General features: G+C 54.9%; 1 protein-coding gene across 14 annotated transcripts in view; it reads left to right on the top strand.

The window, feature by feature from the left end:
* The window catches only part of ANO1 (anoctamin 1), a 146,577-nt gene extending 137,359 nt beyond the window's left edge, over positions 1-9,218 (top strand). For all 14 annotated transcript variants that reach the window (XM_059709794.1, XM_059709800.1, XM_059709807.1 and 11 more), the window contains 4 exons: positions 1,291-1,343; positions 3,830-4,014; positions 6,899-7,004; positions 7,679-9,218. In XM_059709794.1, the coding sequence (XP_059565777.1) occupies positions 1,291-1,343; positions 3,830-4,014; positions 6,899-7,004; positions 7,679-7,921 (587 nt within the window). In that variant the 3' untranslated portion in view covers positions 7,922-9,218. The remainder of the gene's footprint in view (positions 1-1,290; positions 1,344-3,829; positions 4,015-6,898; positions 7,005-7,678) is intronic.
* Positions 9,219-15,247: the final 6,029 nt, after the last annotated feature.

The raw sequence follows: 15,247 nt of genomic DNA, 5'->3' as shown, positions 1-15,247 counted from the left end.
CCGGCCGTGGACCCGTTTCCTCGTGCTGAGCTCAGCTGCCTCCCGAGGGAGCCCCCGACCCAGAGACGGCAACCTTCCCCAGGCTACCTGAGCCCCAGCACCCCAGCACCCCAGCTCTGAGGTCGCAGACTCAGGCCCCACAGGTGGGCCGCGTGAACGGGAGACGGGCACACACAGGATGCTGACAGGGCCACGGAGCACGTGATGGGCCAAGTTCCTGCTCTCAGGGAAAACCAAAGAGAACCACACCAACTTGTGTCTGGATTCGGTCGGCCCTCCCACGGCCCCAGGACTGCTGACCGGAGGCAGGGCCGGCAGCAGGGGGCGCTGTCACAGAATCTCACAGGCCGGCAGGGAGTAAGAGAGCTGGCCTCGGGCGGGCGCTGCCTCCAAGCCTGTGGCTTCTAGCTTCTGGGCCACACAGACCTGGAATCATGTCTTTGCAGACCACCAACATGCACCCCCAAATCGGGGCCGAGGGGGCGCCCAGGTGCTCACTGCGCTCCTGCCCCAAAGCAGCCTCCGCCCTGAGTAGAGAAACCCCACCCTCCACAGTCTTCCCTAGTGCCAGTCGCACCAACAGGCCAGGCTGGGCCGCGGTCCTCTCCCGCCCTTTCCGAGAAGTGCTGGTTGTCCCCAGAATCAGATCTGGTTCAGCGACAGGGTTCCTGGCCCAACAGGACCGGGTTAGGGTCACTGGGCTAGGAGGCACTGGGCCCCTTCCCAGGAGTCGCAGCATCGAGGCCCCAACAGGCAGGGCCCCCAGGCAAGGCACTTCCTTCCTGGGCCCGGCTGCCAGGGAGGCCGTGGCGGAACACCTGCTCCTCCAGGGCAGCCGGAGCCTTCTCACCTGCGCTCAGGTGCACGGGAAATGGTCTTTACACCCAGGACGGGACCCGGCCTCAGCAGCCAGGACCCCGCACTACCTCTGGCTTGTCCCTAAATACAGGGACAGAAAGAAAGAGCTGCCGTAACAGTTCTAGTCACCAACCCTCTGGGCTTGGCCTCGAGTTACTGTGCCGTGGGCTCTTATGGGCAAGAGCTGCACCCGACTTGAATCTTTGTTGTTGTAGAAAAGATGGCAGCGTCCAAGCCAATCAGTGGGTAAACAGGCTCACGGGAGCTAGTTCAGGACGACGGAGGGACTCGTTTAGAAGTTAGGATTTGCTTACAAGCAGCTGGTGGACCTGCAGGAGCCCAGGCTCTGGGGTCAGCAGGTGCCTGTCTGGGCCAGCAGCCGGGTCCCTGAGACCCACCGCAGGGGCTAACACTGTGCTTCTGCCTCCCCAGGAATCTGGTACAACATTCTCAGAGGCATCGGGAAACTTGCCGTCATCATCAACGTAAGTGACAGCGGTCGGGCACAGGGAGGCCCTGGCTGAGCTGGCTGGCAGCCCGTTGCCCCTCCCAGGGAGCTGGGCACCCTCTGCTTTCAACCTGGGTGAGGCCGCGGGCTGGCAGCAGCGTCTCCTCTTTATTTTTTTTTATTTTTTTTATTTTTTTTTTATGATCACCAGATTATTTATTCACTTGATTCTTAGATTCACTTGTTGATAAATGCATGTTTGTTGTTCATAATTTGTATCTTTACCTTTTTCTTCTTCCTCCTCTTCTTAAAGGATACCTTTCAGCATTTCATATAACACTGGTTTGTTGGTGGTGAACTCCTTTAGCTTTTCCTTATCTGTGAAGCTCTTTATCTGACCTTCAGTTCTGAATGATAGCTTTGCTGGATAAAGTAATCTTGGTTGTAGGTTCTTGGTATTCATCACTTTGAATATTTCTTGCCACTCCCTTCTGGCCTGCAAAGTTTCTGTTGAGAAATCAGCTGACAGTCGTATGGGTATTCCCTTGTAGGTAACTGGGTTTCTTTCTCTTGCTGCTTTTAAGATTCTCTCTTTGTCTTTTGCTCTTGGCATTTTAATGATGATGTGTCTTGGTGTGGTCCTCTTTGGATTCCTTTTGTTTGGGGTTCTCCGCGCTTCTTGGACCTGTAAGTCTATTTCTTTCACCAGGTGGGGGAAGTTTTCTGTCATTATTTCTTCAAATAGGTTTTCAATATCTTGCTCTCTCTCATCTTCAGGCACCCCTAAAATTCTTATGTTGGTATGCTTGAAGCTGTCCCAGAGGCTCCTTACACTATCTTCGTATTTTCGAATTCTTTTTTCATTTTGCTTTTCTGGTTGGGTGTTTTTTGCTTCTTCGTATTTCGAATCTTTGACTTGATTCTTGCGCTCCTCTGGTCTGCTGTTGGGTGTCTGTATAATATTTTTTTTTGTGTGTGGGAAATCAGTGCAATGGCATTGCATCATTTATTTTTTCCTTAGGAGTGTATACCTTTCTTTATCTAGGTTTAGCTTATTAGAAATAACTAGGAGAGAGAGTTAGAGCTGTTTATACATATCCATACTCTCATCCATGCTGTGTCTCCAGTCCCCTGAGACACAGTCTGATCCCTGATGACATAGGGTCTGAGGGAGGTTGAATTGGGTCGGCTGCTGGCAAAGCATTCTGCCTGCTTTCAGTCTTCTCAAAGCTTGAGCTCAGGGAGATAATTACTGAAACTGCTGTAGTCAGGAGTAGACTTGAAACCAGGGCAACCAACTCCATTATGACAGTCTGGAATTTTCAACTTGGTCCAGCTGAGGTGACTTATACCAAGGAAGAACAGAAGGTACCTGGAGACCAGTAGGAAGGGCGAGAAGTGTATAATATTCTTTATTTCAGTCAGTGTATGCTTAATTTCTAGTTGGTTCTTTATCACAGCATCGAGGGTCTCATTAGATTTCTTGTAGATCTCATTAAGTTTATCGGCAGTTTCTAGAAACTTATTGAAAGACCTTAAAAGTGTGGTTTTGAGCTCTGTATCCTCCATTTCTGTCATGTTTCTTTGTCTCCGCATTTTTTATGCTTTCTTGGTGCACCCCCTTGTGGTCTTTGTGCGCAGTCTTGTTGTAGTTAAGCCTTGGTTGTTGTAGATAATACTGGCGGGGATTTGACCTCCAGGCCAACTGGCTATGAGAATCAGCTCAGCGTCTCCTCTTTAGAAGTGTCCCTGGGTCGTGTTGAGACGTTGTGGGGAGCTTTAGGCAGGAATCACAGATCCCCCTGAACCTTTTCCTGCGACCTTGAGCAAAATTCTCCACCATGCCCACCTTGACCCCTAAGTCCACTCTCCCCAGAGTCCTGAGAATAAACAAGAGAGAGACAGAGACAGAGAGACATTGAGAAAGAGAGATTCCTCATAGGCAATTTTTCTGCTCTTTTTTTTTTTTTTAAGTGCCTGGCCGGTGTGGCTCAGTTGCTTGAGCATCATCCCGTCCACTGAAAAGTTGCAGGTTCAGTTCCCAGTCAGAGCACATGCCTGGGTTGCAGGCTCCATCCCTGGTAGGGGGTGTGCAGGAGGCGGCAGATTGATGTTTCACTCTCACATCGATGTTTCTCTAAACTCTATCTCCCTCTTCTTCTCTCTCTAAAAATCAATTTTTAAAATCTTAAAAAATATATTAAAAAAAAACCACGAGGCACGAGGATTGTACAGTGGGTGTCGTTAGTCCTGTGTAACCAGAAGAAAAATGGAGGCACAGAGAGGTTAGGTGACTAGCCCAAGGCCGCACAGCTAGTAGAGGCTGCCAGCATTCATCCCATGCCTTCCCACCCAGGGGTGATGTGTTCCCAGCTCCTTGGGCTGCCGGAGGGGCTGACGGGAATGCCCCCAACCCTTCCTGTGTTCACTGGGCCTTTGCTCACATCACACACTCATGGGCAGAGCGTCCCACGAGCAGGCCCAGGGCCACGGGCCCTGCGCTCACCCTGCTGTTCCGCCCAGGCCTTTGTGATCTCCTTCACGTCCGACTTCATCCCCCGCCTGGTGTACCTGTACATGTACAGCAAGAACGGGACCATGCACGGCTTCGTCAACCACACCCTCTCCTCCTTCAACGTCAGCGACTTCCAGGACGGCACGGCCCCCAACGACCCCCTGGACCTGGGCTACGAGGTGCACGTCTGCAGGTACCCTCCCCGCCCCTCCCAGTGAAGAGCCTGCTTTCTGGGAGAACCCGGTTCAAGCCAGGGTTCTTTCAGGGGCAAGTCGCGGGACAGCTCAGTTGTACTGCGAGAAATAAAAGATCCCTTCGTTCTTTTAACTAGGAAGTCCAGGGTAGCTTCAGGCATGGCTGGATCCAGGTGCTGCCGGGTGCCATCAGGGCCACTCGGGTGCTGCCTCCCACCTTTGTCCCGTCCGTGCGGGCGTGGTTTTCTGGCAGCAGGGAGGTCCCCCAGCAGCAGTCCCAGTGGCGAGAATGTCTCCTGCCCAGTAGTCAGCGGTCCCAGGCCCGAGTCTCCTGGACTCTGCAGGTGCTGCTGATGGCGCTGCAGCAGCAGACACTCCCGGCTGGCGAGTGATCAGTGAGCAGCGACACGGTGCCCTGCGTGCCCTGTGTCAGGGAGGGGCCCATACTTCAACATACACATAGGTGGGCACATGCACCCAGGAAAGGCAGAGGATGACCTGCTCCAACCCTCCGCCTGTCCTACCGCAGGCAGGCGCCCCGGGTGCCGGGCGGGCAGAGCCCAAGCCCCAGCCTCCGGCTTGTCAGGAGCACCAGTACCTTTGTGTTGTCTGAATGTTCATGCCAAGAACACGCTCGGGCTTGACCTATTTGTCTAAACTGAATTTTAAAGGAAGGATGATTCTGAAGAAAGAAGGCAGGGAGGCAGGAGGCCATTTCATTAGAAATCCCCTCGGGAGTGTCAGTGCTGATGTCATAGGGTCAGCCTTGGGTCTTAGGATCAGGAAGCAGGTCACAGGCATTGGTTAAGGAGGCAGCTCTCGGCCCATGCATTAGTTCAGGTGTCCTGCTCACGTAGCGGGAGGCCAGGGAGCAGGGTGAAGGCCCCATTATTTTAAGTAGCTTGCTGCTTTTACCCCCGTGGATGTGGAAGACCGTGGGCCAGACCACTGCACTCCCCAGAATTCGCTTTCGGCCAGGTCCACCCCATCCTTTGGCCATGATCATGGGCTGCAGGTGCTGTGAGCTCCACGCCTCCACTGGCCGCGCCCATGACAACCCACTTCCCGGAGGAGCTGGCTGTGGGAGGAGCAGCACGGAGCCCAGCCTGGGGCGGTGGGTGTGAGAGGCGGCGGAGCAGAGCTGAGAGCTGTGATGCTGGTGGCTACCATTTGTCCCTCTACTAAAACAGGCCTTGTCTCATGGAATGCTCACAGCCATCCCCAGAGAGGACGTCAATATTGTTATTCTCCCCAGGGGAGCTAGCAGGTGGCTAAGGAGAGCCACGCAAGGAAATAAAAAAGGATCATAGAGGTCAGTGCAGGTGGTGGCATCTGGACAGATCTGTAAGTGGGCTTTGAGGGATGCATAGGAGTTTGCCAGGTGACCCAAACACCTTTCCCAGTCACCCGATGCCGCAGGCCTTGAGCACAGAAAGGAGGACACGTGTGTGGCTTCTGATGCTGGGAGAACACGGGCTGCCTGTTCCCATCGGAGTTCAGGTTGTGCAACTTCTGTGTCGCTCAGCAGCTGGCACCAGACTGTGGGTTCCCAGCCCAATCCTATCTCCGGGGTTGGCAGCTTAGCCCTCCCATCCAGCTCACGCCAGAGATACCGCTCTGTGGGTGAGGAGCCCTGTCGGTTGTGTTCCCTGCTGCGTCTGCTCCCTGGACTGGGGCCTGGCACATGGTAGCTGTTCAGTAAAGGCACACGATGTGAATAAGTGAGGGAATGCCAGGCAGAGGCCCAGAGAGGCCAGGCGATTGTGCAGGGACACACAGCAAGGCAGTAACTGGGTTGGGGTCCAGGCCGGGGCTACTGTGCCCACAGAGCCGGTGCCGCCCCTCCCCCCCTCCCCCACTGGACCTCAGCTTCTCAGTGACCAGCGCGGAGCACACCTGTGGCCCCCTAGCCTGGAAACCGCGGGCATTTTTCCTGAGGGCATTCCCAATGCAGAGGGGCATCAGCCCATTAAGCCCAAGCACCCCCAGATTTCAGGGAGCAGTTGGATGGGCCTAGGTGGAGCCAGAACCCTGGGTCCTCACCCTGGGCATCTCTGGGCCTGCGTGAAAGAGGAAGGGGACGGAGAGACCGGAAGCTCAGGAGGTGCCCATCACTTCCACGTGGCAGAGTGGTGGGCAGAAGGAGGGACAGAGGCAGGCTCGGGGGAGGGGTGTGAGGAGCTGGTCTCTCCGAGCAGGAAGTCATTAGGCAATGTCTAAACGTGATGACTGGGAAGGAGGGGTGGACTGTATTAGTCAGAGATAAGGAGGTCACAGCCAAGAGGCTGTGGCTGGAAGAGAGAGGAGTGCCCCTGGGCACTGGGCCCCCTGGGGCAGTTGCCAGGCAGGCCCCGGCCACACCACTTGTATGTTTAACCCCCTCCACAGGCCACGCTGAGAAAACATGTCGTTCTTTCCAGTAGTTTCCGCTGCAAAGACTGGGCAGGTGGTTTTCAGACTGGGTTTCAGCAGACCCAGCCTGAGTGTTGTGGACAGCAGGCGTGGGCCGAGGTTAGGGGAGCCAGGCTTAGGGACCCCCACCCACTCCAGCCAGGGGAGCCCCGCTCGCTTGGTTTGACCTCCCGGGGTGTCCGGTGGGACTTCTTTTGGAGATGGGGTTTCACCAGATGGTCCCAGAGCCTCCTTCTGGGGGCCCACAGCCGGGCCTCCAGGGACACTTCACTGGGGTCCTCAACTTTCCGCAAAGTCCCTCGGGCCCTGCCAGCCCACGGTGGCTCCTGGCCATCCCTCCAACATGGAGAGACTTCCTGTCCCCTGGGCAGCGGGGCTGCCCCTGCCAAGGCTGTGGCCTCAGGGGCCACGTGGTGCTGGGCAGAACCCCAGGGTCCTCTCGCAGCCCCCCATTCCTGCCGGCGTTTGCAGGTACAAAGATTACCGGGAGCCCCCGTGGTCGGAACACAAGTACGACATCTCCAAGGACTTCTGGGCCGTCCTGGCGGCACGGCTGGCCTTCGTCATCGTCTTCCAGGTACGCCGGGGCCCCGCGTCCCGGAGTTTGAGAGTCTGTGTCAGGCAGGGTCTGGGCGGCAGGGTTCCGAGCCGCGGCATGGCGGGCGTGCCCACGGCGGCATCAGCCGGAGTTCCGTCCTTTTGTGGGCTGTTTTCATGTTATTAATTGCTTTAAAGCCTTGATGCTTGTCTTATTTGGCGATGCGTGACCCAGCGGGTCATCTCTGAAGCCTCCCAGCCAAGGAATTTCGATTCCTCCAGAGGCGTTTCCTGTTGACGGAGCTCAGATTCTCAAGCAGGCCGGCCGCCCTGGCCGGTGGCTCGGTCGGTTAGAGCGTCACCCACTACCCCCAGGTTGTGGGTTCGATCCCCAGGTCAGGGCACATACAGGAATTCAACCAATGAGTGATGAGCAAGCGGAATAACAAACGGGTGTTTCCTTTTCTCCCTCTCGCTCCCTCCCTCTCTCTAAAAATCAATAACTGTAAAATTTTCAAAGGAAGGCTGGCAAACATGTAGGGAGGTTTCCTGCCTCAGTTATACCTTCCGGGAAACCGAGCCCAGGAGCTCCAAGGGGGTGCCCAAAGCCACCGGCAGGGGCATGACAGGGGGGCGGTGCTGCCAGGTGGGGAGACCTGGGGAGCATTTTCCGGGGTCCTCCTCTCCATCCCCACACGCTGACTGTCCTTCCAGAACCTGGTCATGTTCATGAGCGACTTCGTGGACTGGGTCATCCCGGACATCCCCAAGGACATCAGCCAGCAGATCCACAAGGAGAAGGTGCTGATGGTCGAGCTGTTCATGCGGGAGGAGCAGGGCAAGCAGCAGCTGCTGGACACGTGGATGGAGCGGGGCCCGAAGAAGAGCGAGCCCTGCAGCAACCACAGCCCCCAGGCCGGCCCGGACGGCCCCGAAAACCACGGGGGCGCCCTGTAGCGGCCCCGGCGCCCGACCAAGGGGCACCTCTCCCGGGCAGGCGGCCCACCCCCACCAGGTCGGGTGGCTCCTGTGTTTGCAGCAAACCTTGAAGACCACCTTCTGATAGGACGACATTTTTTAAAATCTTTTTTCTGGGTTTCTGTTTTTTTCCCTTGTTTTTGCACAAACCCATGATGCAGGGAATTTTTTATCTTTTCTCTTGGAGTTAATCAGAATGGTTGCTGGGATAGGGTGGTGCACGCGGCAGAGGCGGCCTTTGCAGGGCAGTCCTGGCGTCTCCCCCCCCCCCCCCCCCCCGCCCCACGGCGGCCATGAGCAGAGGCGCCGGGGAGCACCTTCTGTAATCCCCCTGGCACCCTGACAGGTGGGAACAGCACCCGAGGCCCTGGGCACATCTGGTGCCACCTGGAGGGGGAACAGAGAGGAATGAGCCATTTGAGACCAGTTCCCTGAGACCTCACCTGCCTCTCGGTCAGGAGAGCGAGCCGATTTCCATCACCTTTTCTGTAGGCTCAGAAGCAGGCATTCTGGTCAGGGGAGGTGGCCTGGCCATGTCGGCCAGAGGGCGTGGGAGCGTCCAGCTTACGCCTGAGCCAGCGGGGGGCAGGTCCCACCGGGAGCCACACCTGTCCCCTCCCCACCCCACCCCACCCCACCCCCGCACCGGGAGCTGGCCTCACAGCTGTCCCCTTTCCTCATGGGCAATGCCCAGCGACAGGACAGCAGGCAGTGAGCGGTCACCCGGACGCATCTGGGGGCGACAGTGGTTTCAGGAAGTCTAACAGCTCCCAGGGTTCGGTCACAGCTTTAGGATATTTATTGAGGGTTTGTGTTTTTTTGGTTTTTTTTTTTTAATCGATTCTACGGTGGATTTGAAGGGTTTTTTTCCTGTAGCTCAAAGGTGGAAGGAATTTCTTTTACTAGTTAACCAAGTATCATTGAGAGGAATTTAAAATACTGTTACTACCAAAGATTTTTATTAATAAAGTCTTCTATTTTGGTAACACTTCTCTATATTTTTACTCACAGGAATGTTACTGTTGGACAGTTAGGATTTTAAGAGCTTGTGTACACAGGTCTTGTGGGTGCCGGGGTCCAAGCCTCGAGCACCCAGAGAAACACAGGAGGGAAGCAGACACACCGGCTGCCAGCCCTGGTCATAGTCTGCAGGCGGCGATGCCCGTCATGTGCTAAAATCGTGCCATCGGATGCGTCTGTGTTCTTGTGTACAGGAAGTTGTGTGAAATGGGGGTTTTGTATACGAATATTGTATTAAAAACTAGGTGATGACCAAAAATCCTCTCATGGAAACCTTTTTTTTTTTTAAGTGAATGTGCACAGATCCGGAAGCCGTGGCTAGACGTTCCCCTGAGTAAATGTGTGTGTGTGGCACCGTCCTCACGGAACACTGTCCGGTGACATCTGCCCCGGGGGGCTCCCCGGGCTCCCCCCTGTCCCAAGCCCCAGGGCGGAGCTGAGAATTCGGGAGGGACTTGGGGGCATCCGTCGTCTTTGGTGAGACACATGGAGTGCTGTGGGTGTTCCTGGGACTTCCCCTCTGAGTGCGTGTGTGTGCACGTGTGTGTGTACATGTGTGCAGGGGCATGTGTGCGCACATGTTCATATGTGTGTGTGTCTGCATGTGTATATGCTGGGGCTTGTGTGTGCACATATGCGCTTATGTGTTTACTGGTATATGTGCTTGTGTGTGTGCAAGTGTGTATTGGTGTGTGCCTATGTATGTGTGCAGGGGCTTGTGTGTGCACGTGTGTGCATGTGTTTATATGTGTTTATATGTCCTTGTGTCTGTGTGTGCACACGTGTGCGTTGGGATGGGAGTTGCGCACCTTCCCAGCAGCCTCTTCCATGAACTCCAAATCCTGACCCCTGCTCCCACCCAACAGAGTATTTGGGATTTCATGGAGCTAAACCTTCCCGCCAACCTTTCGGGGACCAACCTAGAGTCACCAGTGTTCTCCTGTGGCTAAGTGGGGGCACCTGCTTTTAAACCACCACCGAGAACCACCGTCATTTCGTGAAAGAAGGGGCATTTGTAATATCAAACTCCAGCGGGCAGCACACCCTGGCAGCTGGACGCTCGCCCAGGAGCCGCGCAGGCTAGCGGGGTCCGCACACCTCCGGGCCTTCCCTGCCAGCCGCAAGCCTCGGGCGCCCTCTGGTGGCCACGTGCCTCCGTCCCCAAGAAAACCTCAGCAAACCGCGAGCGCCCAGGGTCCTGGTTACTCGCATTCAGAAAGGCCTTCTGAAGCTTTGGGACGCACTCTAGGTCCTAAACGGAGGGCAGCACCCAGGGCCAGTGTCGCAGGAACCCCTTCCTCTCCTGGGTCCTCCCTGAAGCCTGAGGGCTCATGGTGGCACCTGCCCCGTTTGACAGATGAGGACACGGCGTCAGAGCAGGGCGGTGACTTGCCCACGATCACAGGCTCCGTAGCACCTAAGCCAAGACCTTATGGAGGCTGGCACTCGGGGCCTTCAGACATCCACTCATGGCACGCTCACAGAGAGAGCCATAGACCAAGCAGACACCGCCCCTGCTCTCGGGGGATGGCTTCTTACAGAGGGCGCCATATGCTGAACCAGAAAATGAACACCAAAATATGATAGCTTCAGAGGAAGAAAGGGGTGCTGATGAACATAAACAGGGGGTACCACGGACAGACTGAGTTGGTCAGGGAGGCCCCTGGGGAGCTGAGCAATGAGGAGCCAGAACGTAAAACCCTGGAGAGGAAGGCAGGACAGTTCAGGCAGCGGGAACAGCCAGTGCAAAGGTCCTGAGGCAGCAGTGTGCTGGGCTAACTCTAGGAGCAGCAAGGATAGCGTGGCTAGAGCAAAGGGCAGGGGAGGCCACCAGAACCAACTCACGCAGGGACTCCCGGCCACGTGAGGACTGTGAGCTTGGTGCTAAGTGCCATGGCAAAGTGAGGGTGGTTTAAACCAGGCAGTGCCAGGATCTGATTCACATCTTAGTCTCTGCAGCTGTTGGGTGGGAAGGCTGAGAGGAGAGAGCTGCAGAAGTCCAGGTGAGCGAGGGTAGGCTTGGGCAGGGGTGGTAGAAGTGGTGGAGGAAGAGCAACAATGCCAGAAAGACTCACAATCTCGCAGTGGAAGGATTCCCCAGAGATGAGCTGGTCGGTCGGTGCCATTACTTCACAGCAGGCACAAGGAGGCCCAGAGGTCATAGTTCCACTGTGGTCACACAGCAGGCTGCACAGCCATCTTTCACACCCAGGCCCTGTGGCACCTAGTGCCGAACACTTTTGCTTCTGGCCCCTGGATGGTGTGGGAATGGGCAGGAGTCTGTCCCCGGCGTCTGAGGTGGGGTTTTGGGCAGCCCTCCCCAGAGGGTGGAGGCTGGTGTGAGCTGCATCCAGCCCCACAACCTCCATTTGATAGGTTCAGAATTAGCTGATATTTGAGTGAATTTAATATAGAAAAACCAGTTAAATCCACATAAAAATCCTGGCTTGCTGTTCTCTTGAAAATTCTCCCCCACTGATGACACGGCCCCATTTTTCACCGTGTCACCTCTCACGTGTGACTGGGGCCAGTTGCCCTTCTTCAGATGGTGCAAGTCCTCTCCACCCGCCACAGTCCACCTCCCACCCTCCCAAACGTGCCTGCCCACAGCCCACAGAAGCAGCTGAGACTATGGCTGCCGGAGCCACTGGTTTTCTAGACGAGCCCAGGGCAGGTCCTTTTCCTGAGATGCAGAACCAGCTGTGGGGGTCCCTGCAACAGAGCTTGGCCAAGGCGTGTGCTGGGACACAGCTGTCCTCACCCCAAGGCTGGACTCAGAGCCGGGCACCCACATCCCCACCTCCCACTCATTCACCTGCAGGCTCCTACGGCCCAACATGCTCCCTAAAATGACCCCCAGCACAGGTGTCGGTGTCTCCACGCTTGGGCAGCACTCATTTACCGTCCACGTTCTGTAGGAGCCACCGCCAAGTGGGAAAGTGCTGACCCTGCAAGGAACAGACCCGGAAGGAGCAGGGGCCCAGGCCGGGCACAAAGAAGGCAGCAGAAGTGCCAAGTGAGTGAATGGATGATGGGTAGCTGGGAGGATGGATGGATAGATGGGTGAATGGGTACATGGATAGGTAGTTGGGAGGATGGATGGATGGATGGATAAGTGGATGGGTTGATAGAAGGGTGAATGGGTACATGGATGGGTGGTTGGGAGGATGGATGGATGCATGGATGGATGGATAAATAAGTAGATGGGTGGATAGATGGGTGAATGGGTGCATGGATGGGTGGTTGGGAGGATGGATGGATGGATGGATGGATGGATGGATGGATGGATGGATGGATAAATAAGTAGATGGGTGGATAGATGGGTGAATGGGTGCATGGATGGGTGGTTGGGAGGATGGATGGATGCATGGATGGATGGATAAATAAGTAGATGGGTGGATAGATGGGTGAATGGGTGCATGGATGGGTGGTTGGGAGGATGGATGGATGGATGGATGGATGGATGGATGGATGGATGGATGGATAAATAAGTAGATGGGTGGATAGATGGGTAAATGGGTGCATGGATGGGTGGCTGGGAGGATGGATGGATGGATGGATGGATGAGTGGTTAGGCAGACAGATCAGTGAATGGGTACATGGATGGCAGGCAAACAGACTGACAACTGAGCTTTTCTGCCTTTGGGCTGCGTGGACCTTAGAATCAACTGGCAGGGGTGTTGGTGGAGGAGGTTAGGGGTTACGTGGGAGGTAGTTGATGCCTCTGGCCCGCAGATAGGCCCACAGCCTCTGGCAGAGGAGCTGACACCTGGCACACTGACTTGGGCAGCACAGACACCTCAGCCAGGTTTCCTCAGAGGAGTTGGTGTGAGCCCCCGGGCCAGGATCCTGGGATGCACCTGGGGAAAAGGCAGCTTGTGAAACTGAGGCCTGATTTCCTCAGCTCTGCCGATACTTATTTACTGTGATCCATTCTCCCTCTCCCCTTCTCTTCCTCCCACCCCCATGCCCCCACTCTCCCCACACATTGACGTGTAACACAGAAAACTGCACGTACCTTAAGTGTCTAGACAACTGCCACAAAACCCACACCGCTGTAGCCAGGACTCAGAAGCCTCCCTTGGTGCTCCCTTCTGGTCACCCCTCCTCACCCAACTGTAACCAGGGTCCTGAACCCCTGTGCTGACTTCCAGCTGCCTTAAGGCTGGTCCCTGGGTCTGTTTATAGGTGGCTGCTTCCCTCTGCTGGCTGCCTGTGGGAACTGCACTTTGGGAGGGAAAGCGCCTGCAGGCGGGCCAGGGCTGGTTTTCTGTCTGCTGTTGGGGCAAATTACCACAAATTTAGTGGCTTCAAACAACACACATTTATTAACTTCTAGTTCCGTAGGTGAGACGTCTGACACAAGTCTCACTGGGCTAAAACCAAGGTGTCGGCAGGGCCAGACCCACCCCACAATCGTCAAGCCAGTGTCGGCTGGGGGTCCTTCTCACGCTGCCTGCCATCTCTCTAGTTAGACTGCATCAGAGGATACAGTCGACAGAGTTAAATGGCAATTCACCAAGTGGGAGGCAATGTTTGCACATCATATATCTGACGTGGGACTCATATCTGGAACATATGATTCTCTCTCTTCACTGATGTTTCTATCTCTCTCTCCCTCTCGCTTTCTCTCTGAAATCAATAAAAAAAAAAAATGCATTTTTTAAAAATTTACCATCACAAGCACCACCTATCTGCAGAATGCTCCCAAATTCACATCACTGCCCAGATCTCTGTGCCAAACCCTCTTCCTGTACATCCCACTGCCCAGTCAACATTTCTAATAGGTCCTCCCCCAAACCCACCCACCCCCACCTTCCCCAGGTGAGTCAATGCACAAGCACCCTCAGTTCCTCTTGTTTATGTCCACCCCAAATCTGAAGAGGGCCTCACCCCTCTCACCCCCTGCACTGCACTCGGACCAGGGGCTCTCCTCCCTCGTCGGGATGAGTGCAGAGTCCCATGGCTTCTACTCAGAACAATTCCTTAAAAATATTACACAGAGCCCGGCTGGCGTGGCTCGGTGGGTTAAAGAATTATCCCTCTGTGCCAAGGTAGTGAGTTCGATCCCCGTCAGGGCACATACAGGAGTCAACCAATACATACATAAATGAGTAAAACAGCAAATCAACATCTCTCTCCCTCTTTCTCCCTCTCTAAAATCAATAAATTAAAAAGGTTTCAAATATATTACTCAGTTCATAGCGGCATTATTCATAATAGCCAAAAGGTGGAAACAACTGGAATGTCCATCAGCTGATGACTGGTGAACAAATGTGGTCCATCCATGCATGGAAGACTTCTGCCCCATAGAAAGGAACCCACACTGACACCTGCTACGTCGTGGATGAACCTGGAAGACGTTCTGCTCAATGAAAAGGAAGCAGGCTCCACAGGCCACGTGGTGTATGGTTCCAGTTGTATGAAATGCCCAGAATAGTCAAATCCAGAGACAGAAAGTAAATTAGCAGGTGCCAGGGGCTGGGGGAGGAGGAGGGAAGGAAGGGGCCGCTAAAGGGAGGCAGGGTCCTACTTGGGGTGATGAAAATGTTCTAAAATTAGCTAATGGAAAGGGTCGGACAACCTCATGAATAGACTAAAAACCAGTGGATTGTACACCTTAAAAGGGTAAGTGATATGGTATGTGAGTTATCGCACATCATATATATATTAATGTAACTCAAATGTCTTTGCTTCTCACACTCTGCAGGGGCTCCATCTCAGCAGAAAAGCCGATCCTTACGTGGCCCCTCCCTGACCTCCCCCTGCCTTCCCTCAGCCCCCACCCCCACCCCACCCCACCCCTACCTTCTGCCCCCCCCCCCCAGCCCCCTTCCTGCAGCATTGACCTCAGGCACACTGCGCTTTCTTATCTGCGTTTTGTAAAGGAGTGTACTGATGACTAAGCTCTAGCAGGCAGGGACTTCCCGAATTTGTCCCCAGCACCTACTGCCTGGCATACAGTAGGCGCTCAATAAAGGCTAAAAAGCATTCAAAGCACCAATGACTACAACTTTAAAAATCAAATACCGATTAAAGTTAACCACCTAAATAAACCTGAGTCACCTTTTCCGCACACAGGTGCCTAGGGGGCACTAAAGGACATGCACCATCACCAATGTCAATAAATAAATGAATTTATCATCAGCAGCTGTCCTGCCACATTCCACAGGAAACGCAGGCCCGCCCTCCCGCCCGCCACCGGGGTCTCGGGAGCGCCAAGGCCAAAGGTTCCCATCAGGAGGGAGAGGGTCCGAAGGGCGCAGGCGCAGAGGCCGCCCCAGC

This window comes from Myotis daubentonii, chromosome 9 (genome assembly GCF_963259705.1).
Source record: "Myotis daubentonii chromosome 9, mMyoDau2.1, whole genome shotgun sequence".
In the NCBI taxonomy this organism is placed as follows: domain Eukaryota; kingdom Metazoa; phylum Chordata; class Mammalia; order Chiroptera; family Vespertilionidae; genus Myotis; species Myotis daubentonii.
The sequence above is the reverse complement of the archived record's forward strand: the minus strand, read 5'-3'. Positions and strand labels throughout refer to the sequence as shown.